Source organism: Ailuropoda melanoleuca, chromosome 20, assembly GCF_002007445.2.
Source record: "Ailuropoda melanoleuca isolate Jingjing chromosome 20, ASM200744v2, whole genome shotgun sequence".
In the NCBI taxonomy this organism is placed as follows: Eukaryota; Metazoa; Chordata; class Mammalia; order Carnivora; family Ursidae; genus Ailuropoda; species Ailuropoda melanoleuca.
Genome location: NC_048237.1, coordinates 15119056 through 15146316, shown reverse-complemented (window position 1 = coordinate 15146316; position 27261 = coordinate 15119056). Strand labels below are relative to the sequence as shown.

General features: G+C 35.4%; 1 protein-coding gene across 1 annotated transcript in view; it reads right to left on the bottom strand.

Annotated features, from left to right (window-relative positions):
• TTC6 (tetratricopeptide repeat domain 6) overlaps window positions 1-27261 on the bottom strand; it is a 162763-nt gene that overhangs the window by 39042 nt on the left and 96460 nt on the right. Inside the window, exons 10-20 of the mRNA XM_034648624.1 lie at window positions 26352-26722; window positions 20572-21034; window positions 20118-20247; window positions 18889-19061; window positions 16721-16857; window positions 13750-13919; window positions 10861-10981; window positions 9481-9631; window positions 6207-6289; window positions 2813-2889; window positions 2210-2370 (exon numbers count right to left, since the gene is read on the bottom strand). Of these exons, the coding sequence (XP_034504515.1) occupies window positions 2210-2370; window positions 2813-2889; window positions 6207-6289; window positions 9481-9631; window positions 10861-10981; window positions 13750-13919; window positions 16721-16857; window positions 18889-19061; window positions 20118-20247; window positions 20572-21034; window positions 26352-26722 (2037 nt within the window). The remainder of the gene's footprint in view (window positions 1-2209; window positions 2371-2812; window positions 2890-6206; window positions 6290-9480; window positions 9632-10860; window positions 10982-13749; window positions 13920-16720; window positions 16858-18888; window positions 19062-20117; window positions 20248-20571; window positions 21035-26351; window positions 26723-27261) is intronic.

Genomic DNA, 27261 nt, shown 5'->3' with positions numbered 1-27261 from the left:
CACTCTCAAGCGCACGACCTTGCAGTAGAAAGAAGACATCACCTTCTTTCTCTATTTCCCTCCTTTTTATTTTTCAATGTATCTGTATCTTCCTTCATTTCCACCTTTTTTCTCTCCTGTCTTTCTCTCCTTTCTTTCCTTTCTTCTCCTTTTCAGAGCTAATTCCTCAAGCTGTGTCCTTGACCTCAACTCCTTCAGCCCTGCCTGAACACAAGTTATTTTCTTCCTCTTCTGGATTACTGTCCCTTCACTATCTGAGTCCATAAAGTCTTCCATCCCATTTAAATTAAAGTGAACACATCTTCACTTCCTCCTGCTTCCTCTTGTAGCTGATGTCCTACCTGTCGCTTCTTCATTACTCTAAAAAAGACTCCTCGGAAGCTCTGGAGAGGCTTACAGGTAAAGCATATTTACATTCTAGGTAGAGTACTGCAGCTGTTGTGTGGATAAAAGCTTGGAAAAGTACAACGCTGTTGCTATCATTCTAGCAAAATAAAAACATGCTTTGGACTACAATAATGGCCATAGAAATAGAGAAAGGATGTAGTATTAAGAGATATCTAGAAAGACCCAAGAGAACATCACTATTGATTGGATAGAAGAGGGCAATCAAAGGTAACTCCAGGTATCTACAGAGGGATGGGTAGGGGGAGAGGAGGTTAAAGTAAATCTAAGAGTATTCCAAAAAGAAATTCAATATCATAAAGGTGTCAATTCTCCCTAAAATAACCTAGAGGTTAAATATAATTCAATCAAAATTCTGACAGAGTTTTTAACAGAGCTTGACAAGCTGAATTTAAAATGTATATAGAAGAGTAAAAGTCCAAGAATAATCAGGAATTTCCTAGAGAAGAATATGGCATAGGGACTAGCTCTACCAGATATCAAGTATTACAAAAAACTATAATAATTAACTATCATAGTAATTAAGACATTGTAGTGGCACCTGGGTGGCTCAGCTGGGTGAGCATCCTACTCTTGATTTCAGCTCAGGTCATGATCTTGGGGTCATGAGCCTGCATCGGGCTCCATGCTCAGGAGGGAGTCTGCTTGAGATTTTCTCTCCCTCCCTCAGCCCCTCCTCCCCCGGCTCTCTCTCTCTCTCTCTCTCTCTCTTTCTCCCTCTCTAAAAATAAAGAAATAAATCTTAAAAAAATAAAAATAAAAACTTTGCACTATGGGGCCAGGAATAGAAAAACTGACTAAAAGAACAGAATAGAAAGCCCAAATTCAGATCTGCATGTACATGAATATTTATAATATGATAGATGCACTGCTTCAGATCTTTGGGTTGAGAGGACATTTCAATAAATGATACTAGAACACTTGAATATCCATATGGGGAAATTGATATTTTATCACTTTTCTCACACTCAAAGAAATCAATTTATGTTAAAGTCTTAAATGGAAAAAGCAAAACTTTTAAGCTTTTAGAAGAAAATATGGAATAATATCCATATGACCTTGGGATAGGGAAAAACTTCTTAAACAAGAATTTTTTTAAAGCCAAGACAATAAAACAAAAAATATATTTATTCTACTACATTAAAATTAAGACCCTCTGTAAAACCAGCCACAAATTGCAAGAAGATACATGGCAAATCTAACAACCAACAAACGATTAATATACAGAATTTATTTTTTAATGCCTAAAATCACTAAGAACAAGATAAACAAACAAAAAATATGTTTAGGATATTGATGGGACAGGAAATATGAGTGGTTAACAAACATAAGAAGATATTCAATCTGTGTTCAAACAGAGAAATGTGAATTAAGACCACAATGAGACATCAGTTTTTATCTACCAAATTGACGAAAATAAAGTCTGATAACCATTTACAGTAGAGGATAGAGATCAACAGGCACACACATGCGTGACAGGTGGGAGAATAAATTGGTACAACCCTATGTAATAATGTGTCACTTTCTTGAACGTTAGATATTCACATTCTCTACATACCAGCAATTCCACTCCTAGGGATATATCCTAGAAAACTATCTCACATGTTAACAGAATACATGAAAAAGAATATTTATAGCAGCCCTACCCTTAAGAGGAAAAGAAATAACCCAAATGTTAACACAAGAATCAATAAATAAATGTTATAATTTAGCTTTATAAAAAAAAAGCACATAAGCCATCATTCTAAGCACAGTAGAAAAACTCTCTTAATAGGGTTAGTAAATGTTATGCAAAACTTTTCACCTTGTTTCTCTTGGCCTTCATTTGGGCTTTTGCTAATAGGGTATACATGGTGAGCTCAGGCCTGTTCACAGTGATCCCATCCAAGACCTGAATGGCCTTGTCATGGTTTTTACAAAATGAATAAATGAGTGCTTGCTGAATAGGACTCAACTCAATGAGACCTAAAAGGAAAAGAAAGTTTATTAATATCTTTGCCAAGTATTTAGGATTTAGAATATAATTATTTTAAAGAATTCAAGCAATTCAATAACCTACCTTTGAAATATAGATTAATAAAACAATACAATACTAAAATCTGTTTACCACCAACAAACAATAAGACATTCCAATTATAAACAACAACAAAAACAAAAAAATGAAAGTATAAAAAGTATAACCCTGGCATCTCCTATAATAATCTCCCACAAAACTCACTTCATTATGAAGCATTTAATTGTTGACTATGTATATGTGAAACTGAAGATATCAAGTTTCAAAGTCTGTCTCTGATGATGTAAACCTTTCATGTTATCCATACGTAGTTACTGCAAACAGTATAAACATTTTTAGGAGGTATTTATTTTAAAATTAAGACAATTATAATTTTGTATTAATTATATTTACCTTTGTTCATTTCTGCTACTTGATAAATAGTAAACTTTGCAAGATCATAACATTTCATCATAAGAAGATACTGTCCTCTGGAAGAAATAATGCCTTTTAATTTTAAGCAGTTAAAAATAATTTTTCTAAATAAAATTCCTTATAACAAGTCACTAAAGTTTTTACAGTTACAATGCTTTTATTCATACTTACATATGTATGATAAAAACAATGCAAAAATTATAAACATTTTATGTAGTCTAAATAGACCAATTAGAATGCAGATGTGGTGAAAACAATTAAGGAAAAGTGAAGCTGAAAGAAAAATACTCAAATCTTTTTCCAATGATCTGTATTTTAAATGTTATACTCTAAACCCACAGCTAACATCATATTCAGTGGTGAAAAACTAAAAGTTTTCCACTAAGACCAGAAATAAGACAAGAATGCCCATTCTTGCCACTTTTATTTAACATCAAAGTCCTAGCCACAGCAATAAGACAAGAAAAAGAAATAAAAGGCATCCAAATTAGAAAGGAAGAGGTAAATCTCTCACTATTTGCAGATGACATGATATTATACATAGAAAACCCTAAATACTCCAAAAAAAGAGAAAAACTATTAGAACTAATAAATGAATTCAGTAAAGTTACAGGATACAAAATGAATATACAAAAATCTGTTGCTTCTATACACTAAATAATGAACAATCAGAAAGAGAAATTTTTTAAAAATCGTATTTACAATTGCTTCAAAAAGAATCAAATTCCTAGGAATAAATTTAACCAAGGACGTGAAAGAGCTGGACTCTGAAAATTATAAGGCACTGATGAAAGAAACTGAAGATGACACAAATGGAAAGATATTCAGCACTTATAGATGGAAAATTAATATTAAAATGCCCATACTACCCAAAGAAATCTAGAGATTCAATGCAATCCATATCAAAATACCAATGGCCTTTTTCATAAAAATAGAACAACTAATCCTAAAATTTTTATAAAACCACAAAAGACCCCAAGTAGCCAAATCAATCTTGAGAAAGAACAAAGCTAGAAGTATCATACCCCCTGATTTCAAATCATACTAAAAAGCTATATAATGAAAGCAGTATGGTACTCGCACAAAAACAGACAACAGAAGAGAGATTAGAGAGCCCAGAAATAAACACACACTTGTATGGTCAGTCAATCTATGAAAAAGGAGGCAAGATTATACAATAGAGAAAAGACAGTCTCTTTAATAAGTGGTGCTAGGAAAACTGGAGAGCTATATGCAAAAGAATGAAACTGCACCACTTTCTTATACCATACACAAAAATAAACTCAAAATGGATCAAAGACATTATCTAATATAAAACCTGAAACTATAGAACTCCTAAAAGAAAACATAGACCAAAAACTGTCTCCTCAGGCAAAGGAAACAATAGCAAAAATAAACAAATGGAACTACACTGAACTAAAAAATAAAAAGCTTTTGCACAGCAAAGGAAACCATTAACAAAGTGAAAAGTCAACCTAGTGAATGGGAGAAGATGTTTGCAAATGTTATATCTGATAAGGGGCTTATATCCAAAATATATAAAGAACTCATACAACTCAATACCAGAAAAAAAAAACAAATAATCTGATTAAAAATGGGCAAAGGACCTGAACAGACACTTTTCCAAAGAAGACATGTAGATTGCCAAAGGACGCTCAACATCATTAATCATCAGGAAAACACAGATCAAAACCACAATGAGATATTACCTTATACCTGTCAGAATGGCTATTATCAAAAAGCCAAGAAATAACAAGTATTGAGGATGTGGAGAAAAGGAAACCCTTGTGCAGTTGATAGGAATGCAAATGGGTACAGCCACTATGGAAAACAGTATGGAAGTTCCTCAGAAAATTAAAAATAGAAATACCATATGATCCAAAAATTCTACTTTTGAGTATTTATCCAAAGAAAATGAAACATTAATTTAAAACAATATATGCACCACTTTGTCATTGCAGCATTATTTACCATACCTAAGATATGGAAGCAATCTAAGTGTCCATCAGTAGATGAATAGGTAAAGAAGATGTATTATGCCAAGTGAAATAACTCAGACTGAAAAAGACAAGTACCATATGATCTCACTTATATGTGGGATCCAAAAACCAAATGAAAAAACAACAAAAGCAGAAACAGGCCCATAAACACAGAGAACAGTTGCCAGAGGGAAGGGGGTGGGGGGTGGACAAAATAGTTGCAGAGGAATGGGAGGTACAGGCTTCCAGTTAGGAAATGAATAAATCATGGGGATGAAAGGTACAGCATATGAAATATAGTCAATGGTATTGTAATAGTATTATTTGGTTGGTAGCTACACTTGTGGGAAGCATAGAACAAGGTATAGAGTTATTGAATCACTATGTTGCATACATGGAACTAATGTAACGTTGTGTGTCAACAGCACTTAAATTTTTAAGGAGATGTGGTATATATGTGCAAAAGAATATTACTCAGCCAAGGGGTGCCTGGGTGGCACAGCGGTTAAGCGTCTGCCTTTGGCTCAGGGCGTGATCCCAGTGTTCTAGGATCGAGCCCCACATCAGGCTCCTCCTCTATGAGCCTGCTTCTTCCTCTCCCACTCCCCCTGCTTGTGTTCCCTCTCTCGCTGGCTGTCTCTGTCTCTGTCAAATAAATAAATAAATAATCTTTAAAAAAAAAAAAAGAATATTACTCAGCCATAAAAATTTCACCCATCCCCTCCCCCTATCTCCCCTCTGGTAACCCTCTGTTTGTTCTGTATAGTTAAGAGTCTGTTTTTGGTTTGTCTCTTTTTTCCCCCTTTTTTTTTTTCTTAAATTCCACATATGAGTGAAATCATATGGTATTTGTTTTTCTCTGACTGGCTAGTTTATTTTGCAGCATTAAAACCTCTAGATCCATCCATGTTGTTTCAAATGGCAAGATTTCATTCTTTTTTGTGGCTGAGTAACATTCCACTGTATATATACACATCTTCTTTATCCATTCACCTATCGAGAAACATTTGGGCTGCTTCCATAATTTGGCTGTTGTAAATAATGCTGCAATAAACATGGAGATGCATATATATCTTCGAATTAGTGTTTTTGTATTCTTTGGATAAATACCCAGTAGTGGGATTACTGGACCATAGCATAGCTTAAACAGTTGTGTTTTGATGCAAGGATAGAGCAAAGGGAAAGATTTAGTTACTTTATAATGTAAATTATCTTAAAATTTAACAAATACAATAGCTATATCTGACTTGCTAGTTGGAAGATGGCCATTGCTGGGAGACTAAATGTAAAAAAAGGACACTAGAAGGATCAAGAGGGAAGTAAAGATCCCAACAGCTAGCTCATAGCTCATGTGCTAAGTTATCCCAAGAAGAACTCCATTTCTATGTTCATACCTTATTATATATAATTGGATTCCATCTGGCTGAAGGTGGATAGCACGAGATAACTCTCTTACTGCCTTTTTCAGTTTATGCAACTGTTGAGTGATAAACAGAAACTTTGCTTATAATAAATTCTGATTGCTTCCCTTCTGATGTTTCTCTCCCACCCTTCAGTACAGAAATTTTGCAAGAACATCTCTTAATACATATTTTTTTAAGAATCATCAAAGCAAATAGGATACAGAGAAGTTAAAGAGAAGTTTATGATGCAAAGTCTTTGGTTCTTTAAAACAATTTATCTTTAATTTTGAAGAATGATTACACACACATACACACACATATCTATATATATATATAATTTTACATAAATGTGATTATATCATACTTTATTAGTTTGTTTTCCCTTTTCATTTGGCTTTTTGGTTTTTCTCCTTCAACCAGAATACCTTTCCACTAAGCTTTACTTATGTTAATAAACTAGCATGCAAAAGATGGTAAAATAAAAACTAAAAGTAAATTCCACTTAAAAATAAGGGAGGTATGGGGCACCTGGGTGACTCAGTTGGTTGAGTGACCCACTCTTGATTTCAGGTCAGGTTACGATCTCAGGGTCATGAAATCGAGCCCCACATCAGACTCCATGCTCAGTACATGGAGTCTGCTTGAGATTCTTTCTCTCCCTTTGCTCCTCCCCCTGCTTGCATGTGTGTGCTCTCTCTCCCGCTAAATAAATAAATAAAATCTTTAAAAAAAAATAAGTGAGGAGGGGCGCCTGGGTGGCACAGCGGTTAAGCGTCTGCCTTCAGCTCAGGGCGTGATCCCGGCGATCTGGGATCGAGCCCCACATCAGGCTCCTCCGCTATGAGCCTGCTTCTTCCTTTCCCACTCCCCCTGCTTGTGCTCCCTCTCTCGCTGGCTGTCTCCGTCTCTTTGGAATAGATAAATAAAATCTTTAAAAAAAAAAAGTGAGGGAAAACAAGTTTGCACTTAATAAGTAAATGAATGAATAAAAGAAAAGAAAAGAATAATGGAAATTATATGTTTAAAATCAATACGTAATGAAAAGTAAACATTGATTTTCCTTAATACAGGTCACAGGAGCATAATCTGGTTTTGTACAAATGTGGGAACAAAAACCTACTATCATCGGGAATATCACAGAAAGACGACTAGTAGAGACTCCAGCAAAATGAACCTGGGACATCAACAACTCCTCTTACAATACTGACATAGTGATACAAAGAGGAGAATGCACAGAACTAATTTGTGCATAGAAGCAGGCAGTATCTGTTGAAATGTACAAGCTGTTTGGAGGAAATAGTGGATGGAGTCAAAAGAAGGAATCCAAAAGTAAAGAGTTTAAAATGTGTTTATATAAATTTGAGAATATCTGTGGAACTTCCGTGCTTCTCAAGCTGACCCTGCTCTGCTTGATGTAATTAATAGACCATCTAGTCTTATTATGTCTGCACTGTTCCACCTGTTCCGAAATCCACACATTGAGGAACCCCTGTTTGGAAAAGATGGAGGCTCACTGTCTGATCTTTATAAGCTGTCCTGGGGTGGGACTTCTCCAGGCAGCCTTAGATTAGATTCGTTCCGGAGGCTGAACCCACATAGTAGGAATGTGCGTTCTTCTATATACAAGCACAGGGTTTGATTTGCAATTGTTTTATTTACATGGGATCATATTGTACACGCTTAACACTCTTTTCTGAATCTTGCTTTTCTTATTCCACAATATCTCATGGAAACCCCTCTAAGTTGACTGGTATTGTTCTAATTGCTATTTTTATTTACTACATAATATTCTATGGTGTGAATACAGCACAATTTATTCAACCATTATCGCATAGAGATTTTTTCCTCCTCAGAAAAATGAGACTTTGAATAATGTCCTTATACCCTGATATCATGCTGGTGCTTTGGTTTGTAAGTGTGCCTGGAGGGAGTTCCAACTTCCCCAGAAGCCCTCAGCTCCATCAACATAGAGTTAAGCAAAAGGACCACACACCACAAGTATGTCCATCCCTTCCCCAACAATAGTCAAGAGCAAACTTTCCCTGGGGACAATACTAAGTCTGCCCTGGGTCTTTTACCTCCACCATCAAGGAGGGACTCTAGTCACACTGGGTCCTGAGATGTGGACAATGGAGAAGACCCTCTAACCAACTCTCGGTGGACAAGCAGTGTGAGCAAGAAATATACCTTTGTTATTTTATTACAGTGATTTTTTAAGTGTTTTGGAGTTTTCTGGGGTGTGTGTGTGTATGTGTATGTGTTTAACCACAGCACAAACTAGACTATCCTAACTCAAACCAGTGTGACTAGAGGACATATAGAGGACAAGGGTAGAAAGGTAATAAGGAGCCCATTCCTGTGGCTCTTGTAGGCCTTTGGCTTTTGCAGGATTTGGCTTTTATCCTGAGCACAAGGGAAGCTATTAAAGGGTTTTGGGCAAAGTGGAATAATCTGACATGTTTTAACAGGATCATTATAGCTGCTGTATTGAAAATCCACCAAAAAGTAGTAAAGAACAGAAGCAAGAAGACCAAGAGGTCCCTGCAATAATCCTGGTCAGGAATGACAGTGTCTTTGACAGGATGATTAGTGGTGGAATGGTAAATAGGGATATCTATCTCGAAAGGTAGAAAGAGGAGTTAGTAGTGTTTATCTCTGGAAAGTCAGATTTGGTTGGAATCAGGGAGGACTTGCACTATTTATTGCATTGTTTGACTTTACAACACTAAAGATAAATTACATTTTTTAATTTAAATAACTTATAAAATTTAAACAAAATTTAAAGGTAAGTGGAATGAGTAGGATCTCATTATATGCATGGATCCCATTCTACAAACCCACCTACTCACTACACACACACACACACTACACACACACACACACACACACACACACACACAGTCAAAACCAACAGACTGCAAAACGTTAACAGTAGTTGTCTCTAGAGAATAAAATTATGGATGGCTTTTAACTTATTTGGATACATATATTACATGAAATAAATATATATTGTTTTTGGAATAAGGAAAAAAGTTATTATTTTTTAAAATTGAAAGACAAAAATTCATGCCTCATAAGTAGAGGCTTTATACATAGGTAATTATCGTTAACTATATCTACTTAATAGTTATTGCTTGAAAATGCATTAGTCTCTATAATTAACTGAAAACAAATACATTAATAAACTAAAATTATATTGAACAGGCAGATATCCAGAAAATTAAAACTTTTTTTAAGAAAATCAAAGTTTTCAAAACTTAAATACCTTCTGATAGGTTTCTGCTCGACAAATATAGCTTTGAATATATAAAGGATCAAGTCTAATAGCCTCAGAAAAGTGCCAAGTAGCTTCAAAGTAGTTATCCAAGTACAGCAGATGTATAAGGCCAATATTTATGTAAGCCAAAATAACAGTTCTAAAAAGAAATGAGAAAGCAAAATCGTGTTAGACATTTTAATTATTCCAAATGTTTTTCAATTTTGAATGAACCTAGTGAAATACATACATCAATATATATCGGGGTTTTTTTTTTAATGTTTTACTAAAGCAAAGTAAATCAATTAACTATTCTCTATTAAAAAGTATAAACACCTTTATAAAATCTACATTTGTAGAGTCCACGCTAGGAACAGAATTCCTGAAGTCCCCAGGCAATACTTTACCCTTCCTTGACTTAATCTTGACTTATTTTGAACTACAAGCTTAGTTTTTCTCAATTTTCAATATAGAAATGGTCTTAGAAATTGCTTTGTCTGATGCCTCTATTTCAAAATGAGGAAAACTGCATATCCTATAGCCCAGCTTCATTAGAAGCCTAGACCCTTTGCCTAAAAGACATCAAAGTTCGTATGCCCATTTTTTGGCTTTTTTGCAACTGAAACTCTTTTCCTTCCCTTACTGGCCCAAAAATATGCCAAAGAAAACCACTGTGGCCATTATGGAGCCATTCTCCATGTCTTTCCTGAGTCAAGCTTGAAGTTTACCTTATATAAGCTAGGTAAACAGTCCGCTGGTTGGCATGTAATTGGCATGCTTTGTTACTTTTTTTGGACACCTTTCATTTTAATGAATGTTTCATTGAAAAGAAAGGAAATTAATTAATTCTGTGTTTTAGAGCTGAGGTTTCTGACTAGTGTGTGCAATTTTCAGTCTTTGTTTCTTCCTGAACCTATGTTCTAATGGAATTGGATTTTTCTTTTGCTTTATACTATGCAAAATGAAGTCAGAGGTTCTAAATAGAGTTTCTTCCTATTGAGTCATGTGTTGTGCACAGCAACATCAAGCAGAATATTTTCTCATTATTTTAAAAGTTGGTGACAGTTTTTCATGAAGTTAACTTCAAAAAGCCCTAACCTGGATATCCCCACACTGCAGTTAATAACTTCACATTGTCATCTGCAGATTGGACTCCTCTCAAATGCATTCAATCTCTAAAATTTGCAAAAGTATCTGAGGCAAACCGATGTTGGGAACAGGTCTTACTTTAGAAGTAGTCTTATTTCCAGAGGCAGCATTCTGTTTCTAAGACGGCTTTACAATTGTTTTACAAGGTTATTAATGATGAGGGGGAAAGGGCTTTTTCTTTCATTTTTTTTCTTAACTTTATACAAAAGTGAAATCAATAAGAATAAAAGGAAAACATACCTTTCAAGAGAAATAACAGTTTCAAAGTCACAGATTGCCAGCAACCAAAGTTTTAGATCTGCATAGAGTATGCCCCGATGTAGAAAACAACCGAGATTCTCATAGCCATCATTTATGAGAGCTTAAAAATAAAAATATATAGCTTATTTAGGTTCTGAACAAAAATATCTGAGTTATATTTTAGTCTTCACCCTTCTTATTGTTTATTCTTACATTTTAACATTTTATAAAACACGTCTATGATGAGCGTATTTATTTGGTGAGTAAGAAATTGCATTCACATAAGAAATGTATGTGTTTATAAGTAACAATGTGGTTATCAAAGTTCAAAAACTCATTAAAACTGGAAGAAACCCTGATGGTAATCTAAAATAGTCCACTCACTTCACAGAGGAGAGATTAAGGTACAAAGGGGCTAGGTACATTGACCACAGTCATGTTGCAAGTCAATGGCAAAGATGGAATCTAATCTCTGATTCACTTCAGTGATGGCAGTCGGAAGGGCATCCTTGCCCTTGATGGCCTGTTAATTATCAGGAAGGCATTGCCAGTGGCCGTGAAACAGGCTCTGGTACAACTCCAGACTGGGGCAAATGGCAGAGATCGGGATACTACTCATCAACAAGGAAGGGCAGCTCAAAAAGGCTACTCCAAGGCCAGCAGAACTTGGAGTTAAGACAGGCAACTTGACTATGCATGTCCCAAATAACAGGAGTGTGGGGCAAAAAGAATCTTCTCAGTTCTCCAGATGAATGTCTCTCATCTGTAACTGGTCTAGAGTTCATCTCATGTCTCCTCACTTACTAATTTTCCCTTCACTTTCAAAAGCATGTTAGTGAATTATATGGGTTTTCCACAACATTTGATCCATGTCTTCTAAGCTTCTCAGGCCATTTCTGGCTAAGAAGGGAAAGTTTTGCCAAAAATGAGCTTAATGCTCACAGTCTGGGACACAAAGAGTCACAGCACTAGATTTTGGGAAGCATACCTAGTGTAAGCAATGATCACGCATATTAAATAATCACATGAAGGCAATCTGACTGCTCCAGCCACAGTATGCTTGGTTAGCAAGGAGCAAGTCAGCTGCAGTTTTGGTGGTTACTCTAGGAAAATTTAAAAATTCTTCCTAAGGAAAAAAATGTTAGAATTACTTCACTTCTTTGTGCTTCACTTTTCTTCATCAGGGATGAAAATAATACCTACCTCATAGCATTATTCTGCATATTAATTGAGACAGCCTATATATAACATTTAGAATGGTGTTTGGCAAGTAGTAAAATGCCGAATAAATGTTAGATATTATTATTATTATTATTTGGAAAAATATCTTAAGGGTCTTTTTTGATTGTGGAAGATAAAACTCTTTAGGCTAGCCTACAGAAAAGGATTAAAGCCAAAAATCAAGCTTGTCTGCTCTGAATAATTAAATAACAGGGATTTTGTATTATTGTGATAGTCTAGAACAGAGGGAATGAGGAGTCCACAACTTGGAGAAGAGGGAAGTATAAGAAACAGGCTTTTAGAGATGAACGAAGAGAAAGGAGTTTAGCCAGATGGCAGGTGGACAGGGCTGACAGAGAGAAATAAAATTCAAGGAAATAGGGGTGTGCTTGCCTTTCAAATTTAAATTGTCTCTGCTAAATTTATCCTCCAAATCCCAAGATGTTCATGAACAGTAACCACAGAATTGTGTGGATGAGCAAAAATGGAGAATCAATGGGAGAGCAGAAATTAGCTGCAAAGATTACAAGAGTATTAAACAAAAAAATTAACTTAGTCCTCCCTTCCAAAAATCCTTGGAAATAGAAGGGAGAGCACCAGACTCCTCTCAGCACATAAAATGGACTTTGAGTTATCTTATTTGAGGATTCACGGAAGGGAGGCCTCAGAAGGCAATCATCTTATATTGCCTTCCTTGAGGAGCTATGCAATTCTCTTTATAAGAGTCTAGTTGTCTCTTAATCTCTAGACACTGCCCCACCTAGAATGATGGGGTCCTAGCGCTTTGTACCCAGGGGAACACAGCCATGTTTGGAATGTTGGTCTCTGGCTAGAATTATCCAATCACATTAGGCTGATTTATTCGGCTGGGGACTGTTTACTGAGCACTTACTCTATGCCTGGAATTGTACTGGGCATATTTATATACCAAGAATATACTGATATAGGGGGCGCCTGGATGGCACAGCGTTTAAGCGTCTGCCTTCGGCTCAGGGCGTGATCCCGGTGTTATGGGATCGAGCCCCACATTAGGCTCCTCCGCTATGAGCCTGCTTCTTCCTCTCCCACTCCCCCTGCTTGTGTTCCCTCTCTCGCTGGCTGTCTCTATCTCTGTTGAATAAATAAATAAAATCTTTAAAAAAAAAAAGAACATACTGATATAGAGTAAAGAGGAAATGGCCACTTCTAACTATTGGCATCCTATCACTAAGGATTTTCAAAGTTCGTTTTTAGTTTAAGGGTTAAAAAACTCTGAATTTGACTAATCAGTGGGCTGGACCTATGGAATAGGACACAGCCCACCAGGAAAATTCATTGCTATTTTAGAAAGCCAACTAAAAAATAGACCTGGATTTCAAGAAATAACCTCAGAATTCAAAATATAGAAAGAGATGTCTTTAATATGATATTCTCCCATTGCCAAATGTACACACACATGTAAGTACAAACACATTCACATTCACTAAAAGGGCATACAGGAATACTTTCAGCTAAACCACTGTAGCTTGTAAATATATATGAAAATATATATTATATAAATATATATTAACATATAACCACATAAAATATACATAGCATATTAATCACCCCATATTAATATTACATTCTATGAAAGTGAACTGAACTTCAGATCAAATTCCTATGTATGTGCAGTTAAAGGTGAAGTACCTGAAACGCTATAATCCCGTAGTGCTCTAAAAGGGCTGCTCTTTCTAAATAAGCAGGCTCTATAATACAAAGCTAACCAGTTATTAGGATCTAAGTGAATTGCAGCAGAAAAATCTTGAGTTGCTTGCTTATAAAATTGCCGTTTAAAATATGCTCTTCCTCTGTACGTCCTAGAAAAAGAAAAAAATTCACTTTACTACGTATTGCAAAATACACATTTTCTCTTTTTGCTAAACATTTACAACTAATTTTGTATTTGAATAACAAGTACAAATATTTCCACTTATTGATTATTTCCACTTCTAGTTTAGAAGTGACCAAAACTTACAATATTCTCTTGAAGCAAAAAAGTTGTGATGATGTTAAGAGCAAAAAAAAAAAAAAAAAAAAAAAAACCAAAAAACTTTTTATAAATAAATCAATTATACTTTATTATTGATATATAATTATATGCTTAATAACATGCTATATTCTAATTATATGCTTAGTAACTTTATCATATTTCTTGCACTTAGCAGGGAGGTGTGTCAATAAAATAAATATGAGATTTATTTTTATTATTTGAGTACCCAAAATGTTAGACTTTAATTTGTATAACATTGTTCGCTAGAAAAACCAAGTAATTCATTTTGAAGGAAATGGGTCTCAGGGAGTGGAGTTGTTAGATTTTTCCCTGCACTGAAGATACACCCAAATAAATGGGAGGCTGCTTTACATGGATGAAGTGTATTTCATCAGTTGTGTGATTGGATTTTATCTCTATTAACTTTTAACTCCAATTTTGAAATTATCATTGACCTATATCAATTCCTGAAAACTCTATTTTCAGTCATTTAATAATTTAAAGCAAATCAGCTTTTAGAAATAAAATAGACAATTAAGGAAAAAACAGGCATAATAAGCTAGTAGGTTACCTGCTGTGAAGAAGTTAAATCCAGTTTGGAGGGGGGAAGAAGGGGAGATAAAGAGATGTTCCAGAAAGTTATATTATGAAACCAATGATAACTTGGAGAAAAGAGTGCAGCCAGTATGTTGGCAGATTGGTAACAAGGTCTTTCAAAAGCACTAAGCATCCAGAGGGGCACCTGGGTGGCTCAGTCAGTTAAGAGTGACTTTGGCTCAGATCCTGATCTCCAACCGAGCCCCAAGAGGGGCCCCACATTGGGCTCCACACTCAGCTCAGCAGGGAGTCTGCTTGCCCCTCTTCATCTCCCCCTGCCCTACTCATGCTCTCTCTCTAAAATAGATAAAATCTTAAAAAAAAAAAAAAATAAGCATCCTGAAACCCAAAATATTTTATCCTGCAGCAAAAAGGTTTTTGCCCCGTCTTTAAGAGATGTCTTATTTATTTTCTAATGAATACAAGAATTTTATATTTATTTTTAATTATTTCTCTTTGTTAAGAATAATCCTAATTATATTTCAGCATATACATAATTCCAAACTTAAAATTTACAGAATGAACCTTTAGTAATATTTTTGTAAGATGCCATTAAGTCATGTCAATTCTTCAAACACACTGACTTTTACATCTTTATTTTGTTTCCACTGCCTCATACGTCAGATCCTCATCAGCTCACACCTGTGCTACTATGTTACTCCATTCCTAGCTCAAGAGTAATAAGATTTATCATCAGGTAATAAAGATCTCTTTTCTCAAAAACTTTTAACAAAACCCTATCGGCAATGGACGGAGACCAAGTTCTCTAAAGTAGTATATAACGTCTTCCATAAGATTGTACCATCTTACAATACCTTGAATTAATCTTCTTGTTCTTCTCCAACTAATTTGATGCTTTTTGGTGCAAGAGTTCTAGCACCGAACAGTTTAGGCAAGTTGTGAGTGCAAAGGAAAAGTTCTTGAAGGAAATTAAAAGTGCTACTCCAGTGAACGCATGAATGATAAGAAAGTGAAACGCCTTATTTCTGATATGGAGAAATCTGAGTGGTCTAGATAGAAAACCAAACCAGCCACAACCTTCCCTTAAGCTAAAACTAATCCAGGTCAAGGCCCTAACTCTCTTCAATTCTGTGGAGGCTGAGAGAGGTGGGAAGCTGCAGAAGGAAAATCTGAAGCTCGCAGAGGTCAGTTCATGTGGTTTAAGGAGAGAAGTCATCTTCATAACATCAAAGTGCAAGGTGAAGAAGCAAGTGCTGGACATAGGAAGAGTATCACCACATGATTCTACTCATATAAAGTTAAAAAAAACAGGCAAAACTAAACTAAGAGTGTTTAGGAACACATACTAATGTGATGAAACTATAAAGAACTACCAGGACGTGATTAAAATGGAAGCCAGGACAGTGGTTACTCTCTGGGGGAGGCAAAGGCACAAAGGGGTATCTAGGCTGCTGGAAATGTTTCTTGACCCGTAATCGTTACATGGGTATTTACATTGTGATAAGTCATTAAGTTGTACATTTGTACACTTTTCTGGATTCATGTTTCATGTTACTATAAAAAATTTCAATCTTGAACAAATTGTGAGTGAAAAAATGAGCAGGTATGACTATATACACATTTTAAATCTCTTCAAAACAAGAAAAGATGAAAAGAAAAGCAACAAAATGAGAACTGTATTATGCACCACAAGTTTGGAAAAACAAAGTTTATTATTGAAGTTATAATAAGATATTACAGAAATCTATATAAACAAATCTCTGTGCTCAGCTAATAAAAAGGATATGAAAAGAAATTTAAAGAAAAAAAATAGGCCAATTATTTTAAAAATTGATAATGTAACTAGCATTTAGGAAATATAAATGAAACAACTCTAAATTGTCACTTCATGCCTATTAAATTACCCACTAGTGTTAGGATATAGGTAAAGATTTTCATTCACTGGTAGCAGTGAAAATTGACTTCACTATTTCTAAAGAGCTGTCTGATGTATTTCAAGCAATTTTCTTTCCTGGGAATGTATTTTTTAAAAATAATAATTTCAAAAATCACATCTAAAATAATTCTTACCTGGCTTGAGAATTTTGGGGATCTATATTTAATAGAGCTGTAAAATCTTGTATGGCTGAAATCCAGTTTTCATTTTCATAGTAAAATGTCCCACGTTTCAATAATGCATCTGTTCTTTTGGGATCATAAAAAATACACTAAATGGGGGGAGGGGTAGAAAGGAGGCACAAAAACATATCACATAATGAAAAAACAAAAAACACAAGAAAAGTACATAATCTCATAGCAAATTAAATGGACAACTACATTTTTTAACTTCAGATTACATAAAAGCTAACTAAGATGCCTAAACTTTCAAATTTGCATTTAAAGACCACGTCTTTAGAAGCACCTGGGTGGCACAGTCCGTTAAGCATCTGACTCTTGGTTTCGGCTCAGGTCATGATCTCAGGGTTGTGAGATCCAGCCCCAAGTGGGGCTCGCTCTCTCTCTCTCACAAATAAATAAATAAATAGATCTTTAAAGACCATATCTTTAGGAAGAGCATTTATTATCAAATTCTAAAAAGAGAAGGTTTTCTGAGGGAGAAAAAAAAAAAAGACAGCATATATAAGAAGCCAAGGCTTTTGCCCACTGAAATTTTTACTGATAAAACTTCTTTGGAGCGCTTGGGTGGCTCAGTCAGTTAAGCATCTGTCTCTTGATTTCGGCTCAGGTCGTGATCTCAGAGTCATTAGACCAAGCCACAAGTCGGGCTCCACAGTCAGAACAGAGTCTGCTTAACATTCTCTCTCTCCCTCTGCCCCTCCTCCTGCTCTCTTGCATTCTCTCTCTCTCTCTCTCTCAAATAAATATATAAATAAAATATTTTTAAAAACAAGATATAATAGATCACAGCATTTATCCCAATTAAAGATGATACGTATTAGACCACATCAAGGCTGACTCAATCAAATCAAATATGTATTAATCTAGTCCCTAAAATGGTGAGAAGAAACGAATTGGTATTGGTTTATTCATTTCACATTGACATACAAGGCAAGAGCAAACAGACTAAATCATTGTATACTCTGTTGTAAACTCCTTGTCTATTGACAGTGGGGGGGGGGGGAAAGGGAAGCACAAGGACTACTGAGTATTTTTAAAACAGGAGGAAAAAAAAAACCTGAAGATTTTGAAGTTTGTTTGACCTCAAGTGGCTGCATTAGTCAATGCATGGAGTAAATGAACAAGAATAGATATTTCAAAAGAGATTTTTGGTCACTTCTAATTTAGAAGTGACCAAAACTTACAATATTCTCTTGAAGCAAAAGAATGTCAAGTATGTGGTTTACCATCATGGATTAAGAAACAGGGCAGTTGGGAACATGGAAAGCTAAATTATTTCAGTAACTTCTAAATTCTCAATCGTACTACAAACTAGAATTTAGAGTGAAGTCAGGAGATGAAGATTGCAATTCTGCTGCAATCGGGGGAATATTTTGCCTGACTCTAGCCTCAAAGTACAGTTCAGCTAAAAGTTTACTTCTTCAAGAGAATTCCCTGATATTCCCTAATATAAATATATAATTAAATATCCATTTACCCCTCCCTATCATCTTTATTTCCTTCATGGCACTCATCATAAATTGTAACTATGCATTTATGTATGTATTTATTACTTAGGATCTGTCCTTCAAACTATGGGCTCCATGTAAGCAAGACACGTCTGTTTTATTCACCAACATGTGTCCACTACCTTGTACAGCGTCTTAGTCGATAAATATTTGTGAGTGAGTGAATGAATGAGCCAAAGAGTACAGCTTCTTGAAGAGCAGATAGTTTTGCTGCAGAAGAGAATCAGCCATGTCTCAAGAGTAAGAAGTGGAAAATAATTTTCTCTTGTTTGAAGGGAAGAAGCAATTTTCAAAAGTTTCTCTAACCACTATTTCATGCTTCAAGAGGAGAAAGCTGGAAAAGTCATGGCCCCTCCCTCCCAGAGTTGTCTCAATGCTCTCACACCCAACTCTTTGACATAAATTCCTTCATTCACTAATAATTTAAAAAAAATCATTGACATGGTGTTAGTATCAATTCCAATACTGAGTGCTCTAGATACTAACATATAATAAATTTGTTTTGATTATATAATGTATATGAAAGAATTTCAATAATTTGCTATAATATCAGGATGAGAATATCATTATCTAAAATATATAAATGTCAGCATTATATGTAATACAGCTTACTTTAGAAAAGTCATCAATGGCCAGTAATTTGTTTGCTATTTCATACATCTCACCCCTCCTGAAATAAATGTCGGCATCCATGGGCTTGCACTTAATTGCCTGGGTATAGTTTAGAATCGCTAAAGTAATGTCTTTTCTTCTCCTGTAAATTTCTGCCTTTGACAAATATGCCTCTAAAGAAAATTAAAAAGGTAAAATTTGGTGTTACAGTCATTTTATTAACTATGAAAATTTTAATCCTCTTCCTCTAAAAATGTAGTCTTAGAATAATGTTTCTCTACTATACTTTCTTAACCATTTAAGGGTTTTTTTTTCTACGTCAACAATGTAGAACTTGCTCTCAAAGTCTGATAAATACTCATTATAGTTAAAAGAATTTTCAATTTCAGTTTTAAGTAACAAAAATTACCTTTTACCTTTTTGTATATCTGAAGTGTTTCACACTCTTTTAATGTTTATAGTAAAACAAAAATTTATGGACTTTGGCAGAAATAGGCATAGATCAAAAAATATTTATAAAGTTCAAGTTATATTCTAGGGGTACGTTGTGCATGCTGGGGATACAAAGATGAATGTGACATTTTCTCATTCCCAAAAAGTTCTGTTTCCTGGTTCCATTCAAGCAGGTTAGAGGATGGTACGTAAAGGCAAATGTAGTTTCCCTCCAACTAAGAAGTGTTGTAATACTACAATGTTTCAGAGATTTGTGGTCAAGAAAAGCTTTATGAATCACTTCTATAACAAAAATTGTTAAATTTGTATCCTTCTTGGGGCGCCTGGGAGGCACAGTGGTTAAGCGTCTGCCTTCAGCTCAGGGCGTGATCCCGGCGTTATGGGATCGAGCCCCACATCAGGCTCTTCCGCTGTGAGCCTGCTTCTTCCTCCCCCACTCCCCCTGCTTGTGTTCTCTCTCTCGCTGGCTGTCTCTATCTCTGTCGAATAAATAAATAACATCTTTAAAAAAAAATTTGTATCCTTCTTGTGGGATGAGCAGTAAGAAACAAATTTATTATAATGCACACAAGGACATTAGCCTTTCAAGCCATGATGAGTATTTTGAAAATAAGTGTAAGATCATTCAAGTCCAATATATACAATGCAATTTAACTTTTAAAAGCTACAACTATTTTTGGAGATTTGTATCTATTAACTTACATATCTTTATAACACCACTAAATAACCAAAGCTTAGGTAAAGATATAAAAAATATAACTGTGTAGACAACCCACCTGCATTATTTTTATTATATTTATTTATATAATTCAAATCATCCAAAGCTTCATTAATTTTATCTTGAAAGAGATAAATGAAATGTCGGTGCCAATAGGCATTGAGAAACAATGGCTCCAAAAATATAGCCTAGAAAATATATGTATAAATTCAGTTAAAGTTGTTTTATTAAAGGAAAATATCCTATCAAATAAATTTCACAAACACTACTGATCCCAGTGGCTTTCTATGTATATAGTATAAAATGAAACCTTCCAATCTGACAAAATGCAGTGTTTTTAATATCAATTATTGAAAATGCCAATAATTATAATTTCACAATCCCACATGTATATTACAAATGTTCATGGTTCAAAATTCTAGTAGAAATTATTATATAAACTATTACATAGAGAGGATTATAATTATAAGTGTAAATTGTTAATATTGTTATTTTGATTAAGTAAAACTTACTTCCTGTATATCTGTCATGGCACTCTGTAACTTTCCCAGTTTCCTATAAATAGCTCCACGCCTACAATATGCAAATGCAGGATATTTTTTCTTATCATTTATTTCTTTAGTCAAGGTCTCCACTTCAGATTCATAATGTTTGATAACTTCTGGAGAAAGACTAGACTTCAAAGAATCACTCAATTCTATTTTTGGTGGTTCTTCCATTCTTTCAGACGAGCCTTCATGGATAGATATTTTAACAACTTTCTTTTTTGTGGCTGTCTTCTGATGTTTATGATGAGAGAACATATCAATAACCCATGTTCGAGGGTTACAATTTTCTGGAATTCCTCCCTTACTTTGAACAAATTCATCAAAATTTAAACACATAGGTAGACTGGGACAAGGAAGTTTACGTTCATATAATGGAACTTTGAGTAAATATTTCCTCTGTCCAGGAAGGATCCCATGAGATGTTGATCTAGTTAATAAAAGAGTGATTTTTAAATTACAGAAATATAATTATTTTTATAATCAATAAATCAACTCAGCCACACACGAAATTACTATTTCTCTATTATTAAAATAAAATCACATGCTATTTTTATGCAAACCAAGTCCTTCTGTTATTCATCAAAATTGTAGCACCATATCTATATAGAAACTCTATAGAGTTTATGAAAGCAGAAGATTGTTTTCTAAAGTTGTAGCCTTCTTACCGTACTGAAATAAGGTGTTGACAATCCTTTCAGATTTAATTTACACCCCTGCCCCCAACCAGAGAAATTACAATGGGGAATTAAGGAGGTAAACTGATGTAAGAAAGTAAATGCCATCCAAGAGGTTGGAGAGCACAGGAACTTGGAGGAAATGGGAAGAAGGAAAGATTTAACTAGACAGTAAACTACCAAATAACGTCCCAGACTTCACCCTTCTTTAGCAGACTATGAATAAGAGAATACCTAATCTGCTTTCAATGGACATTTCCACCTCTATATTCATCTCTACTCTTCTCTACTTTGCCCTCTGCCCAGGCAATTAATCTGTATAGACTACATCCATAAAATGCCTTTTTCTCTGTCTTCTAATTGGCTATGTCCAATTAGAAATCCCAAAGAGGAAAGGAGGAGAGTGAAGTCAGGTATTTATTTCTCTGGCTCCCTCCTGAAGGGTCACCTCAAGCTGGCTATGATCCTTGACCAAAGATCAAGTGACCAAAGATCACTACTTTTTTTAAGGAAACCCTTTCTACACAATTCCTCTTGAAGGTTCTAGTAATCACTCCTACTTTTGTCCTCTCAGACTTAGGGTAGAAAATGGCTCTGTTACTTTTAGCCCTAGGTTACTACATTATCATTTGTGGTTTCCCTGCCCTGACATCTTTGTAAATTGTCCCTTTATTATACTTTCTTCAAATTATCCTAAATTGAGAATGCTCTTTATTACTGGTCCCTGACTGATAAAATAATTGGTACCAGAAGTAGACTCAGGAAATACACACACAGAAGGCTCCTAGGATAAACTTCCTGCCAGGATAAAATAGGACACAAATAATCCATGGTAAGTGGTCCTTTCGAAGCTCCTCAAATTATCGCCAGTGTTGGCAGGGGATGGTGTTCAGGTGAAAGGCAAGGCATTAGGAAATCAAGTAGCTACCACTTAGTCATGAGGACAATAGTAATGATTATAAAAATTGTGGAATCATCTTCAGACCAAAAGAGAAGAACAGTACCTATTAAATACCCAAATTCCCTAAACCTTGTATGCCAAGGTAATGAAGCTACTAGGAAAGGAGTAAAAAGCTGAACTATAGGATGTGAACATTTGAGCAAGCATGAATGAGACTGACAATTTCGAATCTCCAAATTCCACTCATCTGCTCTTGACAGAAGAGGCTGGTTGAGGGATTGTCATATTCCCTCTCTGAGAGACTCAACCCTCTCCTGTATAAATATCTTTCAATGACTACACTGACACATTGTTTCATATGCTATATCAAATCTAATTTAAGCACTCCCCAGAGTCACTCAGCTGGGATCTCCTGAACCCTCTCTTGGAGCTACAACTATCACCCATCAGCCTTCTACATTCCTCCTCCACATAGGTGGCCTTGGATCAGTGGCTGCTAGCCCTAGCCTGTGCAGCCTTCCTAGAACTTCCTAGCATACTCTGAGTGATCCCCAAACTTTACCATCAGTCACCTGGAAGACTCGTTAAATATAGATTTCTGGTGTAGATTTCTACTGCAATTTGATAGACAGAATTTTTTTAAAGATTTATTTATTCATTTGAGAAAGAGAAAGAGAGCAGGGGAAGGGGCAGAGAGAGAGAATATCCAAGCACACTTCTGCTAAGTGCAGAGCCCAATGTGGAGTTTGATCTCAAGACCCATGAGATCAGGACCTGAGCCACAACCAAGAGTGAGACGCCTAACCAACAGAGCCATTTAGGTGCCCCAGGCACAATTTGAACTTATAGGGATCTGTGGCAATAGCTAAGTGACTGCAAGTCCTCAGAAAGTGAGGTAGATGGGCAGCCTGCTAAGGTGTTCTTTGACTTACACAGATGAAAAAGTTTCAGGTCTTCTGGGCATAAGCCTAACCAGCTATTGTGGGGTTTTACAACCTCTTATGCAGCTCTCAGACCTCAGCCAGTTCATATCTAAAACCTCTCACCTGATGGGAAGGCCAGACCAGGTCCTGCTGAGGAAGGATCTTGCAATGTGGCCTTGATGTATTTAATGAATTTTCCCCCAAATTTCCAAAGGTCTAGAAAAGAGGAAACACCCAAACCTTCTGGGAATTATTAAATACCCTAAATTTATGCTGATCCACAGATACCCATTGTGGATGCCACTGAAGTCAACAGCCAAATTAGGGAATTATGAAAGTCAAGTATTATAAAGAATCTTGACCTGAAACCATCTAACAGAATCTAGTGAGACATGGAACCGTCCTGAGATAATTTTCCTAGTCCCAGAAAGTGCAGTAGGAATGAATCAACTTAATAACTCCATAAACTATACACTGAAGAAGATAATAGTGGTAAGGAACAAGTGGAAATCTCTGTAACTGCCCCATTCCATCCTATACCACCATACACCAAGATAGTATATCAAAAGCAATACCAGACCATTGGGGAAATTACAGATTAACAGCACAAGGAAAATATGTCATCTACTGCTTGTGGGGGAAATAAATTCTGCTTCTCTTGGGGGTGTAGCAGCAGCAAGATGGGCCAAGAAAATCAGACTTGAGACTACAGATTCACTTTCAGGAGCTAGTCAAGTTTGGAAGTTTTGAGAGTGGAAGTCAGGACCATGGCCAGTTATTCTAGAAGTGGAAGAAGGCAGTGCGTTCACAGAGATAGGAGAGCTAATAGCAAAAGGGCTGGCCTGGATCTCAGATCAAGTATGTTACTCAATCCTGGAAGACAGAACACTGGCAGAGATCTGAGAGGCTAACAAGTCACAGAAGTCCAGGTCAGAGAGAAGGCAACGAGTACAAGGGAGTCAAGGTGGGCCAGGAGCCATGAACAAACACAGCTTCCTGATACATCAGTGAGCTGCTGAAGAAGGTCTCTGCTAGTCCCTCACTGGCTGGTCCACCAGTATTGGATTCAGAGACCAAAGCAGAAGGAAACTTCCAAAGAAATGGTGAAGCAACAAAGTTACTACAGACACATGGCATCCTGCCATGACCTAGATGAGGGGGCAGGCAACAGGGGTAACCTATAGTAAAGGGACTGACAGAAAACGCATGGGTGTGGGTTTTTAATCAGCCCAAACAGACTTTGGCAGGAGTTACTTTCCCCAGTCAGGCTTTGACTTGATATATGAGTCCATACACAGTCTGCTCCTAACCATTTGAGGGAGCCAGCAAGAGTGAGTATAATTAAACAAGCTTAAAGGTCAGATATAAAATGGTAAGAAGCATAATTCTGTGTTAACCATGTTAAGATTAGTGAAAAAAGATTTCAAACCATAGGAATAAAATTATTTTTTAAGGTTCCTCCATAAACCTGTTTTAAAATAACAATGATTTTATAGCTACACTTTTGTGCTAAATTATTTTAGATTAAGATTTTTTTAAAAAGAAGTTAGGAAAGCTGTACTAATATATTATCCTAGACAAATACTTCCATAGTTTGTTTTACTGCCTCCACCGAAAGGCACATCCTATCACACCTGTTGGCCACATATACAAATTTCAAATTCAGTTGTTAAAAGGCAAATAAATCTCTTTCAATGGTGAAACTTTATATTCAAAGTGATAAAGAATCAGAATGCAGTAAAATACCACACCAAAATAGTGTTTCACCTGCTTTACAGAGATAGAAGTCACTTAGGTCATAGCCAGAATGGTGCCGTGTTTTATCCTCTCTAGGATAAAGAGTCATATGCTTTGAAATATATTTTAAAATGTATAAGCAAAGAGTCATATGCTTTGAATATATATAAAATATATTTAAAAATGTAGAAGCAAATTTCTGGTTCTTACCAAAAACATTCGTCAACTTAGGAAAACCTATCTGAAGTTTTCTAAAGAGGAGCTAACAAAAACAGCCCCACATACTTGTTTCAGGGAAAACCCAAGCATAAGTAGCATGTGGGGAACTCAGGACGTGAATGGCATCTCCCCTACGGTCAGTCTCTGTTCCACTGTCACTCATGCTTACATAGACGTTCCCAAGTCTTTTCAGGGACAATAAGTCACCACAACAGAACATCATTAATTTAACCCTTTTTCAGAACCAGCAAATCTTTATAATAATGAAGTAAACAAAACACTAATGACTTTCTTATCAACAGGAAAGTCTTTACTTTTCAAAAGGGCATAAATTTAATGAATTCTTTGTCATCTGAGGATATCTAAAGAGAAATAAAGCCCAGAGCTTTTTGCAAACTATTTTGCACAACCCTTCAGTTATAAGAAAGTTACACCCTGAACACTTCAATATGAGCATACTTGGAACTTCAATTGCTGTCATCTTAGGTCCTTGCACATTTTTTTAAAGATTTATTTATTTATTTATTTTAGAGAGAGGAAGAGAGATCGCGAAAATAGGGGGAGGGGCAAAGGGTGAGAGAGAATCTTAAGCCGACTCTCCGTTAAGCGAGAAGCCCAACACCAGGCTCCATCTCGCGCCCCTGAGATCATGACCTGAGCAGAAATCAAGAACTAGATGCTCAACCGACTGAGCCACCCAGGCGCCCCAGGTCCTTGCACATTTTCAAACATGCTCCAGCATGTTACTCCTTACTTCTAAGTAACAAACCATATTAAAAGAAGTAAGGAGAAAAATTAATAATTTCTACATGTTGATCCCTGAATAAGGGCTCACACAACATACAAAAACACTTTAACTAGATTACTCAATTCATTAAGCTCAAATTTAAAAACAGTTAAATCTCAGCAATCTATTTCAACTTCTCAATGGGTGACGTTTGTTTGGAGCAGAGGTTGCTTTTTGGTGTTAAATCACTTCAGAAAAATAACTTAGTAGATTTTATTTCTTTCCATTGAAAGATTTCATTAAACTATCAAATTGACTTAGTTTTACTTCATGTCCATAAGTCAGCCCCAACTTTAAAATATAGTTTAAACCAGTGTATTGGTTTAAATCAGTATATTTATATACCCATATATTAAAAAGTAAGGGATTCTCCTTCAGCTAAGAGTTTAACATATTTTCAATGCTGAATAAAATAATAACAACTTGAGTTAGTGAACTAATAAGATTAAGGCCAAAACCACAATACATTTCATAAACTACAACAATTATTGATTAAATAAGACCTTTGAAGAACTTTTGGAGGCTTGGATAATTCATCATACACGGCTGCAAGTTTACTGAGCTTCAGTCTTTTCTTCAGTCTTGTCTTCTTTTTCTTGGGATAAACAATATAACTAAGGCCAGCTTTTTTAGATGCTTCAATGAGAGAGAGAGACAGATCTCTCAAACTCCTTCCCTCCTGCATGTTATCTAAGATGGTATCTATATTTTCTTTCTCAGAGGGTTCCTCAGTTTCATTTTTCTGAGTCATTCTATGCTCCAACTGCTTTACTTTCTGAAATATCATGTCTTTTACATTGCTTTGCATGTCATCCTTAATCTTTATTGGAGTTGTGGCCTCCTCCTTCTTCAATTCAACTGCAGATTTTACTCTCTTATTAGCAAGGAAACAAAGATAGAAAAACTTAGAATCAAATTAGTTGCTATATGTTTTAAACTAATTCAGTTACAATTATTATTAATGTAGTTTGGTCACTTGTTGAAAATTTTAAATGGTATTCTTGATGTTTTTCAAAGTCAGCCTATAAAGTTAATAGTAGGCTGGCTAAACCAAAGTAAGATACTTTGGTTATGTGACATTTTGTTAGCTACATAAAAATAACACAAAAGTAGATATGCATTAACTGTGATTTTATATATTCCTAATTAAAAGAGAATGTTCTTTACATATTCAAATAAAATATATACTCTACTTTTACTTTTAATGAAAAAAAATTGGTAGAATGGGTAAAAAATATTAAAATGCCTTATCTTATAAAACGAATTTGTGAGTCTATTTTCAAAAGCACTTTAACAACACTGAATTTCTATACAATAGTATTCAAGTATCCTCTACAATAATTTTCAATTCAATATTTACAAGCTTAAGAACAGAACTCCAACCTAATATTTCTTTTATCTAATCATCAGAGA